At 43.3% G+C, this 16,374-nt stretch overlaps 1 protein-coding gene across 7 annotated transcripts in view; it reads right to left on the minus strand.

The window, feature by feature from the left end:
• The window catches only part of SLC35E2B (solute carrier family 35 member E2B), a 36,697-nt gene extending 20,701 nt beyond the window's left edge, over window positions 1-15,996 (minus strand). The window contains exon 1 of one of the 7 annotated variants that reach the window (XM_072156084.1): window positions 15,975-15,996. Coding sequence is in view for 3 of the 7 variants with exons in the window: in XM_072156077.1 (XP_072012178.1) it covers window positions 904-1,094 (191 nt within the window). In the remaining 4 variants the exon portion in view is untranslated. Of the gene's footprint in view, window positions 1-903; window positions 1,149-1,197; window positions 1,299-8,493; window positions 8,620-12,868; window positions 13,027-14,302; window positions 14,414-14,442; window positions 14,615-15,974 lie in introns of those variants that run through there. The other 6 variants (XM_072156081.1, XM_072156083.1, XM_072156078.1 and 3 more) reach the window with 6 other exon arrangements.
• Window positions 15,997-16,374: the final 378 nt, after the last annotated feature.

Genomic DNA, 16,374 nt, shown 5'->3' on the forward strand with positions numbered 1-16,374 from the left:
GCAAAATCACTATAACTTTAGAGTTACGCTTTATTGAAGAAGATTACAAAGATTACTATTATCAGCAGCTGTCTTCATATAAAATAGCATCAAAGGGTTGTTTACTTAAAGTATGGTATAAAAAAAAAACAACAACACTGCATACATTCTACATTGTTCCTATTTCAAAATTTTCTGGGTTCCACAACAAACAGAAAGTAACCCCTTAGCCAATCACTGGTTGTAGCAGTAAGTTGTCTCAGCCTGTGATTGGCTGTTTAATAATGTTCTCTGTTCCGAGTACAATCTAAAAGTACAGGAAGTCCCAGGAAACATTGAAACAAAATTTACATGGGATTGGTGATGCAGGTAATAATAACTATAATAATAACTAATAATAACTATAGCTGGTCCTATTATAGGAGCCAGTCAACAGCAGATAACCGGTATTCATCAGCCTGGACAATTTCTGTCTTGGCTTCCTTAGGAGAATAGGTCATCCAATATGGACAACCCCTTTAAGATCATACAACTTTAAGCTGATGCCACAGACTTGTCAAGCAAAAAAGGCAAAGCAACATTCACAAAACAAATGTTTTACAAAATAGCAGGTAAAATTCTTTTGTCATGTATTGCTATTGCTGCCCTTATATTACATGATGCATAAATAAATGTAGATTTTTAATTAATGAAATGCAATACATTTTTTACACAACACAAAAAAAACTTTTATAACAGGACATGGAAAACCAAAGACATGGAATGATCGGCATTCATGTAATCTACAAAGTGCAACTTGCCCATAGCAAAAATTCGCAAAGCAGTTTGCGATGAATTCTTTACATTTTGCCTAAAAAGTTGCCATCTATGGTAAACAAGACAATTGTACTGAAAGGAGAAGTAAGAAAACTTGCCTTAAATGAGGACAAATAAGTGATGCAACCTGCAGCTGTTTTGCTCCATCTGCACAATGATCCTGACTCTATAACGTGGCAGTGGAGCACAGACCCTGCCAAGACTACAATATACTCTGCAAAATGCTGGCTGTAGGCAATAGAGGAGGAATGACGGATCTCAGCCTCTAATCCTCCCTGCAGGCGATGCTCCCCGCACATACCGCACACCGCGCTCACCAGCTGCTTCTCACAATGGAGACTGAGATGAAAGTCTTACTTGGGGCTCCTGCCCCTGATATGTAGCAGTCAGCCTCCTGCTTACCTTATCATAGACAGGCAAGAGCAGCAGCTTCATCCTTGTACAGCCAAGGTGCCAGCTATATTTACATACAAGGAAAGCCAGGCTGGTGTAATAAGCACTCCCACAAGTGCTGCAATCCCTACAACACCCAGATTTACAGACACAGGTAAACCAGATCATGTCAAACATTCCCACTAGAGCTGTAATGCTATCTGGGCAGAAGGGCCTAGGTAAGGGTGCTGTCACACGCTGCGTTCTTGGACAGGTTTTTAAACGAACTGTAAACACATGCGTTTTCATCCTGTTTAAAAAAGGACCAAGAACACACCGTGTGACAGCACCCTTACAGGCTCAAGGTGATTTACAATTGTCATAACACACCTCCGGCTCCCGAGCACGCGCACACAGTGTATATATAACTCCAGGGCTGTGGAGCCCTGTGGAGACTCCACAAACATACAGTAAAGTGGTACACTTTGATCAAAGCAGTATGGCCTGAATATTTTTTTTATAGAAATTTGGAAAAAATTATGAAATCTCCTTAATTGGTTGTCCCATCTAGGCAAGGGTCCATCGTTCTAGTGATCCATGGGGGAGATCACCTAGAGCAGTGATGGCAAACCTTTTAGAGACGGAGTGCCCAAACTACAAGCAAGACCCACTTATTTATCGCAAAGCGCCAGCACAGAAATTTTATTTGTGGTTTATACTCCCTGCTCTGTCACATCTTTCATTCATACCAGCCTCCCGAGGACACCAATAAAGCAGAAAATAGAAGAAATTGGATGATCATTGTAGCTTCCCCCCAGGGTCCAATAAAGAGGAAGAATTGTCAGGGCCAGAGCAGGAGCTACAATGATAATCCAGATCTGTCCACACCTTCCCACTCCTCCAGTATTCCCAGGTAGAGCTGTCACTTTAATATAGCTCTGTGCACAGCAAGTCCTGGGCTGTCTGGGACTGCAGGAAGATGCCTGGACTCCTCTCTGGTGAAGGCCTGGGTGCCCACTGAAGGCTCTGAGTGCCACCTCTTGTACCAGTGCCATAGGTTCGCCACCACTGACCTAGACCCTGACCGATCAGCAAGTTAGGCACTAACCTGTGGATAGGGCCTAACTTGCTTAGATGGGACAAACCCTTTAAATGTCTGTTCTAATCCTGACATAGATTTAAGCCAGGGGTGCCCTTTTTGGTCCAAGGTCTGCTCTGTTATAGTGCTCAACTTTAAAAGTGGTTGTCTGGGTTTAAAAAAATATCTATTTATATATATGCAGCAAGGGACATAATAAAAACCAAAAAAAAAAAAAAATCAACCCACAAACTTCTACTCTCCTTTTCCGGTGCTGCGGTGGTCCCGCCCTTCTGTGCCGTCTGTTTACAGGTGCATCTGCTTCAATCCAACTATATCCAGTCACTGGGTACAGCATTGAATCTAATGCTGTATCCGGAGCACAACCGTGGATACCACCAGAGAAACCAAATAAAGCTTTTACACAATAATAGTGGAAACCCCAGAGCAGGCAAAGATAATACTGGAGACACCCCAGATTATACAACAATAAAATTGTAGACCCCAAGAGCAGACAGAACTTATACGGGAAAATGTCTAGAGCAGACAAAAAAAAAAAAATTAACTAATCCTCTCCTTTCCTCGCTCCACTTCTACTTCCTCTACTCTGCTATAGCACACCTAGTGTGGCCTACAACAGGGTCTGCATTTGTGGTCAGAAATCTAATCCTAGTGGATTTCTGTGTGACTGAAATGTAGCCCCTAATTGTGGGGCCAAAAATCCCCATATTCTTAGATTAGATGATCAATAAATGATTACCAAGGCTCCAACCTTGAAAATCAGAGCTTTGAAAAGACTGCATGGTTCGGAGGAGTGCTGCAGCTTCATCACGGCTTACCAAGCACTGCGCTGTACACTGTGTAGTGGCAATGTTTGGTACTACAGGTCAGCCCCATTCCTTAGAATAGGACTAAACTACAAAGAGAACATGTGAGCAATAGAGGTCCTAGGCCAGTTCACATGAGCAAGTTTGATCCTTTGGAATGAGCTCAGAGCATCATCAGTCACTGAATGTTCTCAAGGAAAGCCGTCTCTAAGCTACCGTGAAAGTCAATAATTGCACAGATACATTTGTGTATGTGCCAGGCCTGTAATGTTTTCCAATAAGTTGTACATTTCAGTGACTTCTTGAGTAATATTATAAATACAATTAAGGTATTTGCTTTCCTAATTATAAAATGTAGCTGCCACTATCCCTCAGTGAATATTGGCACAGTCACTGCATTGCATGGGAACCATGTAATGCTTAATTTCACCCTTTGGGGGAGCTGCTGAGAATCCCCCCCCCCCCAAAAAAAATAGGCCATAAGTAGAATCAATAAAGCATGGATTCGCACCGATACCAGAATTGTGAGTGCCATACGATTCCTGTAAAAGTATCACATTACTCCATACGATACTTTCCACAAAAAAAAAAAAAAAATGTTAATCGGACTTCAAAATGTTTATTAATACACAGAAAAATCTAGTAGCCGCTTCTGGAGCACACCTAGCCCTTTGGGTGCTGACACACATGGCGCTTTGACTCCATATAGAAACAGTTTCAAAAGCAAACAGGGGCTTGCCACGGCCGCTCTATGGAAACTAACGCGATTGGTAACCAGCACCCAGTGTCCTGTATTTAGACAATACATAAAACTGAGCAAGGGACTAGCACTACTGACGTAAATATACTAAGGATCAAAGCATACCGGAAACAACCAATTACAAATACACAAAGAAAAAAAGGTAGTATGCTATGAGACCCAAAAGTAAAAAGTAAACAAATTTTATTTGTACCATAGTACACCACAACACAGAAATATTAAAAACATTTAAAAAAGTGTGGACTACACACAAATGTAAACCACCTGGCATATGATAAAGCCGGTCAACCTGACCAACACCAGCTCCCCCCAATGAGCAAAGCCTCTCCTGACCAGGTAAATGACGAAACAGGTGGAAATACTAGAATATGGTAGAAACCAAACAGAGGTTGATCCAAATTGTGAAGCAGTAAATCAAAATAAGATCATATAACTCTCTGTAAAGCACTATAATAAAGCACTGTGGTGATGAAAATACAGACCAAGGAGAGGTAGGGGGAGACTGGGGCACGAGACCCCATGCGTATCGCCACCCAACTGGCTTCCTCAGGGGTATTTAGACAATACAACACACCGGGTGCTGGCTAATAATGTTATTAATCATCTTTATTTATATAGGGCCATCATATTCCATAGAAACGCATATGCAATCGGACCACGCTCACACACTGCGTTTTAAAATGCAACTCAAACTCTGCAGGGAGGAGTTTCTCGTGACTGCAGCTGCACAACACAGGATTCATATGACGTCATACTGTGCAGCAAACAGTATCCATACAATGCAGTAATCCTGCTGACATACCATCGCCACACAGCGCCCAGCATGTTTACATTACATACATACCCACAATTTTGGCGTTTATAAAGCCATATTAAACATCCAAAGCGATGTAACACTAATGCCGTGTCCCGTGTTGCAACCCGGATACAAATATTTCACATTTTGGAGTAAATTTGCCATCCGAGTCAATTCAACACCTCACCCTTGTACCTGCTGCCATGCACAAAACGTACGTGCCAGTGTGACAGCTGTGCCTGCTGCTCTCCTGCAATGACTTCCATGCTCACACTACACCCGGCAGTATGCCCACCACTCCTGGAGCTGCCAACACAAAGCAGCTCTCGCGAGGCATCTCCGCCTCAATCTCGGTTGGCTGTCAAAAATATGGCGCAGCCTATGAAATCCTGGTATTGAACCGTTTGCAGGGGGATTGTATGGAAAAATTATTGAAGTTTCAATGCATCGAGCAACCCCTAAGTCGAGTGTGTAAAGCCACTTATCTGTGGCTGGCATACTGCAGTTTTGTGACTAGACGATGCTGAATCCTACTACCATGTACATAGGCTCTGGACAATGACACAACCTTCATATCTCACTGGAGTTAACATTTACATTTTGGATTTGTTTGCATGGAAGCAGTGATGTGCAGCAGGACAGATGCCAGATTTAATTTGGAAAAAAACATTTCTATTGTCTTGAAGCAATGCCTGGCAGCCTCGGGGGGATCTGGAGGCCAAAACAATCAAGACATTTGTATTCTTCATTATGTATTTTATGACCTTTAATACATAATAATCTTTCTAAATCCTTTGATATGCTGGCCATAACTGAAACATGGATCCAGCAGAATGACTGTAACCTTTGCGGCTTTGTCTTATGGCGGCTGACCCTTTTCTCACTGCTCCAGACCTGAGAAGAGGCAGGGAGGAGGGGTAGGCATACTAATCTCTCCATGTTGCACCTTTCAGGTAATTCCTCCTGTACCCTCTCTCACCCCCCATTTTTTGAAGTCCACACCCTTCATGCCCTTTAACATTCCTATTAACACTCCCATTTCCCCTCCTGCCTCTTAGCTCTTATTACTATCGCATTCCCATAAAATATCCATTACAACACAAGAGAAAACAAGCTGGGTAAAGCGTTTTGTCGCTAAGCGTCTTACTCATAACCTACAAAAGCGTTAACCAGCTTGTTTTCCCTCGTGTTGTAATGGATATTTTATGTGAATAAAGGAACATGTTTTGGCAACAACCTTCTTGGACTCTCTCCGTTGAAGTGCCGGTCTGGATTTTGTTTTTCTGCATTACCAAGACGGCTTTGGCCGCTTTCCGTGCACCAGGAGATATCCGGTCACTGTTGTGCCTGAAGGAGATCCTGTGGTAGGGTGAGCTGGCAATTTCTTTTTCTGCACTTGTTGCAGATGGAGAGTGTTTTTTTACACTTTTTCCTGATACTTTCAATAATCCTTCAAGCTCTCAGAATCTTCATCCCATCGTTCATACCAGAACCCACGTGCCATCGATACTCACCAACTCACAGAAACCTCTGCTTTCACTTGCCTAAACAGGGCGACTAACCATGATAATCATACAGTCAGACGGCACCACTCTATCCGAAGTTTTCAACACAGGTTTCACAGGCAACCATGGCACACGCACAAAAACGTGTTTCCTTCAGGAGTGCTCCAGGGGCGCCGCACATCTGGAAAAATTGCGCAGATCTGCAGACTTTCTTCACTTCAAATTTATGCTAAAAACCTATAACTCTGCCCTTGTCTATTTTACTAACCTAATATCCTCTCTCTCTCTCTCTAACAATCCCAAAAGGCTCTACCATACTCTTCACTCCTTATTAACACCAAAGGTACAGCCACCTGTCACAGACCTTAGAGGTGAAGATCTGCCCACTCAAAGATAAAATTGACTGCATTTGCCAGGAAATAATTTCTCAATCCACTTACTCAACAAGCATGCGGTTGTTACCCCATTACTAAAGAAACCTTCCCTGCACCCATCCAGTGCTACTAACTACCGACCAGCTTCATCTCCAAACTACTGGAAAGCCAAGTGTATTCTCAACTATCCCACTATCTTTTAGCCAACTCCCTTCTTGGCCCTTACAATCTGGTTTTCATACTACGCACTCCACAGAAACTTCTCTTTCTAAAGTCTCCAATGATCTCCTCACTGCTAAATCCAAAGGCGACTATTTGCTCCTCATTCTTCTGGATCTCTCGGCAGCGTTTGATACTGTGGTCCACTAGCTGCTCCTCAGGATACTTTGCGCTTTTGACCTGAAGAACACTGTACTCTCTTGGCTTTCTTCCTCAGTCTCTGACTGCACTTCCAGTCTTCTTTTCTGGAACTTTCTCTTCTCATCTTCTTCTCAGTGTCAGGGTTCCTCAGGGTTTCCAGAATCATCTCTATATGGATGATACCCAGCTATATACTGCTGCACGTAACATCACCCCTGCCTTACTGCAGAACACTAGTGATTGCCTCTCTTCTGTATCGAACATCATGTCCTCTCTCTTCTAGAAACGTAATCTTTCTAAGACTGAATTTTATGTCCTTCCACCAGCTACCGACCAAACCCTGGCCTCTCCATCTTGGTCTGTTGGATCACTATAGCAGGGAGGCAGCAGGCCCGCTTTCTTGGTGTTGTGCTGGACTTTTTTTTAGAACAAACACTACATGGATACCGTCAGTTTGTAACAGTAACTTCACTGGTTACCTATCCCCTTCCGAATACAGTTTAAAATAATCACCCTGATCCACAAAGCTCTGCATAATGTTGCACCTCCCTTCTCTCTTCTCAGTCTATCGCCCGACCCCTGCTCTTCGATCTGCCAGTGATAATAGATTAATCTCTACTTTAATTAGAACCTCTCATACATGTCTCCAGGACTTATCTCAAGCAGAACAAATTCCCTGGAATGCCCTTCCCCCGGACTACCAGACTAATACCCACCCTCCAAAGCTTCAAACATGCTCTTAAAACCCATCTCTTTAGGTAAGCTTTTCGTATTCGCTAACTGCATGAAAAGTCAACTCCCTTTACTAATCCATACTATGTCCTCTTCCCATCTGTTACCCACCAGATATATACCAAGCTCCAGGTTTCTCTGCAGTCACATTCACCTTGGACTTTGTATATAAGATGGCGGCTGATGGCTGGTTCAAGCAACAGCATTTTTAAATAATTTTATTCTGTTCCCTTGTGAAAATGGCTGGACCATTATACTGTAAAGTTGAATCACAGATTGTCCAGAATAATTATAAAAGTTGATTTTATAAGGAAGGAGTACATGGAAAGAAATAAGGGTACCTGGATCTATGAGTAAGTGTCCATGGTTAATCATGATGGATCTAGATGGTAAATTTCTTTTAAAACTGACATCCCCTTTTGATCGAGCCCTAAGGCCCCAATGACACATTTGGTACTGTACTGTACACTGGTAAAAGATAGAGCATGCGGATGTGTTGGGCCATTCTCTATGGAGAAGGAAGGGATGAGCAGTGCTCATCCCACCTCCTCTTCAGCACACCCAGTTGAGCACATGTTAATATGTATGTAGCCTTACTGTGTATACAGAGCACTGCTGGTACTTTCACAACAACATAGAGGAAGGGACTTCTGTTTGACTTGAGTAGACCGCTTCCAACCACTCCCATGTTTTTCACAGAAAAATATTGTCTCACTCATGTGCATCTAGCCATAAGAGAGCAAGCAGATAACTCACACATACAGGCACTCATGTTCACTACATGTACCTGGCTCACAGGCCAGTAAAATAAAATATTGAAAGAGTGACTTTAAATATTTAAAAACCAAATAAAATGAAATAACAAAGAATCAGAGTGAAAACAAACACGCTTACTGTATTATGTCTCTAAACATCTGCAGCCGAGCTTGTGAAGAGATCCTGCAGCAAAGTGGAGAAGTAGAAGAAAGGAGGAATATCATTCATGACAATTTGCTAATATTTGTCAAAGACTTTACCAGTAGGTACAACAAATAGTCATGATCTCAACAAAATGTGTACAATGTAAAGTCTATGTGAGCAAAGTACAATAAGAGTCTAAAGGGCAAACTGGAAAGGCAGCTGCCCACAAATTATCAGAGAATGATAAGGCGAGGAAGAAAATACTCGCTGCAGCTTGGACCGGGCTCATTGCTGTGGACAAACTGACCCTTTAGGGCAGTGATGGCGAACCTTTTAGCGGCTGAGTGCTCAAACTGCAACCCAAACGCCCCCCTTATTTATCCTTAGGTGCCAACCAAAAAGTAAAGCGGTAACTTATTGCTCCCTGTTCTTCAAGAACTTTCAATCATATTGGTCTCCTGATGACAGCAACACAGTATTAAAAAAAAATAGCTTCTTTCCAGTGTCCCTCTGTACACAGAGAATCGTGGGGCCAGCAGGAGGTCCTCCAAAGATAATTTGGCCCGGTATACTCATTCTACCTCTTCCTACAGTCCCAAGTAGCGAAGAAAGTATCCCTTTAATATATGACTAAAAGTGGCATCTTTTAAGTTGCTCGGAACTGCAGGAAGATTTTTTGAGTCCTGTCTGGAGCAATGGCCCGGGTGCCCACAGAAAGGGCTCTGAGTGCCGCCTCTGGAACCAATGCCATAGGTTCGCCACCACTGCTTTAGGGGGCCCAGGCAAGTTTACTGTTTGGGACTAAAGATGAATCGCGGATAGTGAGCTGGTAAGATTTGACAGTCCAACCGCAGTGCTGGGTACAGGACACCATGCATTTTAGCGATATGGAATGCAAAGAGTCCATTTTTCCCCACTACACAGCAGCACCAAACTATTATCATGGAACTCCTTGTATCATATAGCACGAGTACCATCCTCTGGTCACTCTATGAAATCCGGCCAAAGCACCTCGTCTGTCATTCAAGTGACCACGGTCGTGTGACAGAGCCCTAACAGATACAGCCAAGTGTGAAACAATCTACTCTGCTTTGGAAACATTCGGAAGCCCTGACTATGATACGTAAACTTCTGAGTCCCGTCCCAAGAGCAGTGATCAGCGTGGCCAGCGTTTGTGTGAATAAACCTCTAGATTATGGGTGTCAAACTCATTTTCACTGGGGGACACAGCAACCTTATGGTTGCCTTAAAGGGGTTGAATGTAATTTTATTACTGTATAATTGGAATTGATACAGAATTACCATTAAAATCAGCCCTATGAGGGCAACCACAACGCTGAATGTATTGTTGAATAACAATAACCTGAGGCTGAGTTCACAAGTGGTGATTGCGTTGCATTTCAAAACACACAGAACTCCTCTTACATTTACTAAGTGCGATGCAAACACAATCTTATTTCAATAGGTGATCGCAGGAAGAGTTTGCATTATGAAAAGCAACCTCAACACAATAGCCACGTGTGAATGCTGCCTCAGACAGGGCATGGCCAGTATGTGTGTCAACACAGCACCCAATAGCCAGAATAGCAGCCAGAAGGCCCCACCAAACAACCAGAGTGCCTTGTCACCTACCTTAGCCCAACAGCCACAGTGCCGGTGCCCCCCCACCCTCCTAGCAGCCAAGGTGGCCCACATGCCACCCCCAGCAGCCACAATGCCCCTCATCTACCCCCCTGCCACAGCCCCCCACAACTCCCTCCCCCTCCAGCAGCAGCTACAGTGCCCCTCATTCCCCACAGTACACCAGCAGATGCTTGGCTTTCAATGGAGAGAGGAGGAGGAGTTAGGAAAGGAAAGTGCTTGAGGCCTTATAAGGCACCAGATTAATCATCCAGAAGACAAAGAGATTAATTTGGCGCAACAGAGAACTGTCTAATTCTATTCCGCACATTAATACATTTGGCCAGGTGATTTCTAGATTGGATTTTATGTCCCAAGCTAGATTTCACATAGTTTCCACAATATTACTTATGGAAAACTGCATACTTTTATGTTATTATTATAACTGCTGCATCAAATGTGATCCAGCCGTAACAATGCTGAGATCTTAGTTATCCTATTATTACATGCCTTGGACATTAGTGATGCAGCCTGTAAGGCTCCACTAGACAGGAATTATACCAATTACTTATGATGTCAGCCAGACACTGCCCATAATTGAACCTTTACTGGAATATAAAGCTACACACAACACTCCACGCTTCATAGGGTGCAGCAGTTCAAACAAGTTATACAACCGGCCTATATACACAGATACTTTGCAACCTAAAGCATTACTCCCTACTAGGGGATCTGAATTATATATAGTGGGTACTCCCTTAGACCCTGTAGCTTATGTGGCTCTTGGAAAGGTGGACTACTAGTTGTATGAGTAGCTGCATGATCCATCTCAACCTCCACCTTCTTTACTAAACTTTGCCCATAGAACACCATGATGTAGTAATAAAAAAAACCTCAAAATACACCATATTAAATTCTCCACCATTTGAAAACAGTATTTGGCATTGGCTAATATATATATACAAATAAATTTACCAATATCGCTGCAGAGTCCCAGCTGGTTTTTGTCTACTGGTGCAACACGTCAAGCAGGAGACGTCGCCTGCTTTGCCTACATTTTAAATATTATCCAGTTTGCAGGATAGAAAACTAGGCATCACAAGAGACACAGATTGAACTTCATGCCATGTTCTGCAATCTGCTCCTACAGGTCTCTCCAGATAATCTCGCCGGGCTCTGGACAGGTGGAGTCACACTCTTCTCTCCTTATCTGAAGGTTATATTGAGGAACAAGCAGGGGACTGGGAGGCAAGAGCTGAACACTGAGCAGTAACGTAACAGGCTTCTGGTCAGGCTGGGGTCTGGATGAACGGAAATATACACAGGCTGCTTCTAATGTATACACAGTGCACCAAAACCCAGACATTTTGGTTTCTGTAGAAATCCACTACAAGTAATACATGAAGAGTAGGTGGATATCATTTTTTTCCCCTCTGTTCATTTGACTTGTGAAAATCTATACTCTGTCCAGGAACATCTTGGGTTATGTTCACATGGTGTCTTTTCTTTGCCCTCAAAATGCATTACAAACAAACACATGTATATTGTCAGATGCTCATGGGTTTTAGCCTCCTTTTGGCACAAGGCGTTTACAATGTGTTACAAAATGCTGCAGATGAGCGCAGCTCTAGGCCAGGGGGCAGCTTGGCAGCAGCTTTATCACATTTGAATTGCCCACAACCAAGCTAATTGTTACCCATAAAAAATGGATGTTAACATCTGTTAACATTACAGATGCCCATAAACTATAGTCAGAGTAATCTGTGGAAAAAAAGGTTCAGACAAGGACACACGTGGTCAGTTAAATAATGGGCACGAGCACTGATCTATTAATAAGTATTGCAATGTATCCGCGTCACTATGGACAGCACTTGTCCATTTTCAATGAGACCTAGGTTTTCTATGGTGGAGTTCATAAAGCGTGTGGTTAGAGAGCAATATACTCAGTAGATTAATCATATTACTAGAAATAATTTCACTCTTCCTCAATTACAAATATTCCTAAGAGACGCATGTTCATCCATCAGAGGGTTTGGGGACACATGCCAGAAAAGTGGCATACAAAGCATGACAAATGCCCCCCATTGTTTTTTATTCAACATGAAGCACATGGAAAAATCACCTCTAAGGGCTCATGAACACGGCTGCGTTTGGACCGTGCAACCCAATGACACAAGGGTCCCAAACTACGAACCACAAATGTGTTGTTTGTAGCATCACAGCCTTAGGGTACATTCACACGATGTATGTGCAACGTATGCCCAGTTTACACAACCGTGTGCTGGAGAGGAAGAGGGATGAGCGCTACTCACCCCTCTCCATAGAGAAACGAGAGACCGGTGAAATATAGGACGTGCTACATTTTACTTTGCACGGTAACTGTGTGCTGAGACTTGTGCTCACCGCACAGTGACCAGCCGCCATAGACTTCAATGGGCACCGATATGTGGCTGCAAATGTTGTAGCCACATATCTGTCCCCATTACGTTCCTGTGAATGAACCCTTATTCTGTATCCACAGTAACACTATAACAATCTAAAAAGCATTTTAAAAAATTGCTGAAAATTGCTAAAAAATAAAAAAAGGTACAAAGGAGTACCATGTAATATATATGTACTCTCACCCTGTCGTAAACGCAAGGCCTTATAAGGACACAGCTTTGAAAATGTCATGAGAATAAATCAGTCTTTAAAGGGCTTGTTAAATCTGAAAAGTGTGTTTTAAAATTTTTTTTAAAAAACACCACACCTTACTGTTTCCCCGACGCTCCTGTTCTGCTTCACCCAGGTCCATTGCTGACTTCTGTATCCCCTGGTCCAGTGATCACATCTCTGTACAGCCATGTGACAGCTGCAGTCAATCCATGACTGTAGAGGTGAGGGTATGGGGGACGTCGCTGCTTCAGACAGTAGTCAACCCCTTTAAGGTCTACACAGACCTAGCCATTGAGGTGTTTGTAACAGTAAAGCTCAGTCAGCCACTAACTAATCTAAGAGTAAACTTGTAAATGTAACCTGAATGACAGTCTCTTCACCTCGTATGACAGAGGCCAATTGCCTAATAAAGTACAGAACAGTGGGAGTGAGTGTCACTATGTATATCACCTTATTACAGTACAGAAAACAAGTTGTCCCAGAAGACTCCTCCTAGGAAAAAATCCTGCAGGGAAGTTCTGATTCCACTTTCATGGCTCCTCTCCTGCATTGTAATTTACTATAGGGGGGGGGAGCTGCAATATTTCCACCAGGTGTGAAGAGCAGCAGTCGTGATCCGGTGCCAAGTGCTATATACTTAGGCCCCCTGCATGGGAAGGTGTTCACAAAACACAAAAGTCCTTGGTTTCTGCAGTCTGTGCACAATCTGTTGAGACATGTCAGCAAAAGCGTAGCAAAAGTCATTTGCATTTGCAAAAATAAAACAGAAGACTGTCAAATGATGTCAGCCTCTTGAATTGCCACATGATACCTACCGCTCTGCAATTACAGATGTCACACAAATGATACACATTTTTCATGTCCCCTTTAGACTTCTAAGACATGAGAAGCAAACACGGACAGGAATAGGACCTGCTCTGAGGTTTCGACCACCTTTAACATGTACCTATGAAATACACACTCATGTGCATGGGGTCATTGAAATTAATGTGTCATCAGTTAATAAACAAAACAGATTGGACACGGATGTGATTACCAGTGGTGTGCATGTAATCAAGTGCGTCCAGCAATGGCACCCATATACAAGGAGGCAACTAGTCAGTTATTACTGTGCCCGCTGTTCAGGATTAATAGGATTTTGTAATGTTTTTATGAATGTTAAATACTCTGCTTGCTGTCAGTGAATTTGTAGTTGAAGCCAGTGCTCTGTGGTGCTTTTACAGCTGGCAATGTACTTGGTGTGGATCTCACCTCTGCCAGGCAGTGGCACACAGTTTGGTTCTTACCATTAGGCACAGACTCCCTTTAACATTAACAGGATGTGCCCTTAGGATTTGCAAAATCTACCCATGCCCCTGACCAGCTAGGTCTACAAAGGATCCAGGGCCATGTGGCGGGCAGCATGCAAAGGGTTAACGCGCCATAAAGTGGATGGTAAGTGGCATAAGGCGGCCCTGCAGCGGTAAGTGCCCGGATCACACGGGAAGAGTCCTGTGACTCCTGCGCTGAGCTGGCCGCGGCCTATTACCTGCCTCAGGCCGGGGACTGTCCTGGTTGCACAGCCGCTCAGCTCGTAAGGCAGGGCGGCCGTGTCCAGCTGCTGGCGGCGTGCAGGGACATACAGTATATCATAAAGTTATAATTAATATTCTCCTCTCCCGCACTCACCTCATAGCGCCCGCCCGTCCCCGCTCAGCCCTCCTCCATAGCGACGCCGTATCCAAGCGCCAGCACCGAGACACGAGCCCACTGCCAGATGGAAGCCGCGCCCACAGCGACACCTAGCGGGGACAAGAGGAACAGCGGCGTGATCCTGTGTGTACAGCCGACTAGCGGGGGAGCCGGACCTCCAGTATTGTTACTATGACTAAAAGTGAAAGCACTGCTCTGATTGGTCGCTGTAGAGGACTCTTCTTTCTAAATAGAAATAGATTTTGTTTGCTCAAGAAAGCTAAGACGAAAAATTGTCAAGTTTTCTGTCTCAAAATTTAGTACAGACAATTCTTAAGTTGAATTTGTATGTAAGTCGAAACTGTATATTTTATAATTGTAGATCCACACAAAAAATGTTTTTGCCCCAGTGACAATTGGAGTTTCAAAATTTTTTGCTGTAATGGGACCAAGGATTATTAATAAAGCTTCATTACATACACCTTACAGATGATCATTGCAGCCTGGGACTAAAGTAACATCCAGAGAGCTTCACCAGAGGTCACAGAGGACAGAGGGGTCCGTCTGTAACTAGGGGTCGTCTGTAAGTCAGGTGTCCTTAAAGGGTTATTCTTGTCTGGGCATTCACATTCAGTTTCATTAATCTGCCATATATAAACATTTCTTCAATTAGATGTTATTAAAAAAAATGTTCCTGTGTGAAGATAATTTCTCATAAATGTAGTCATGTTGTCCCTTGCAAAACGCAACACAATGCAATTAAAAGTTTTGGTGCTTTTTTAAACATGCAATGCAAAGGAAAAAAAACGCAAAATAGAGACAGGAGGGCCGTAAACACATGCATAGAAATCGAACCGAAGCGCCTTTCCAAAAAGTGTCAAAAACGCAAAGCATTGTGTGAACGCGCCCTCAGTCGACCACTTGAGATTCAGAAATCATTTCTCTTGTCATTGGCTTGTGACCTCATGGCGATGACACACAGGCCACAAACAATAGACCCTGGGTCATTTGTACGTGGCTCATGATATGCACATGTTCAGGGGTATGAGGCAGTAGCTAGAAACCCACCCTATCCACCTTCTATGTGACATCCGTAAGCCATCCATAGTTTTCACGTTCCACGTTGAGGATGTGGGAAAGACAAGGAAACAAGAGATAGCATGCATATAAAATAATGTAATAGTGCGGTCTCAGTGCTTACAGCCCCTATTGGAGCCGTCAGGCTAACGCCTCCGCCCATACATCATCTCCGGACCCAGGTGGAGTCTCTCCAATGATCCACTGTAAGCATTAGAATCAAAAACTACTTCAGACTGTGTTCACATAGTGCATTTGTATTGTGTTTTGAAATGCATTGAACAAACTAAAAACGCCCCAAAAACGGCCTAAAAACGCCACCTGTGTCTTCACCCTAAGGCCCTTGCACAAGTTTTCTGGTGGACTTTGCATGTTTTTTCAGCACAAACTGCTTGCACAGGTATTAAAAGGAAATCCACCATTTGTTTTTATTCATTGGGAACCAAACATACCTTGAGAATGCTGTAGCTAGATTAATGCAGAAACATATCTTGTTTAATCCCTGGTCCAATTGGTTTTGCTCAAAAAACTATTATAAAATTCAGGACCTTGGGAAAGCGGGGTTGCATGCTGGCTGCCGTTGATAAAAACACATAGGAGCTTCCTAAACTGTCCAGACAAGACTTATCAACCTGAGCTGGATGACTCAGCAGCTAGGTGATGGTGCAGCGATTGATTACTTCTGCCTATCAGGGACAACCCAGTGATTACCTTTCAGAAGAGTCCGAGACACACGTGTCACGCGCAACCGTTTAGTGACACAATTGCACTATTCTTCATGCGACACAAATCTCTGCACTGAAGGGGGAATTCCGGTGCTCAGTCGGATCATGCACCAAATTTAACATACAA

This window comes from Engystomops pustulosus, chromosome 6 (assembly GCF_040894005.1).
Source record: "Engystomops pustulosus chromosome 6, aEngPut4.maternal, whole genome shotgun sequence".
NCBI lineage: Eukaryota > Metazoa > Chordata > Amphibia > Anura > Leptodactylidae > Engystomops > Engystomops pustulosus.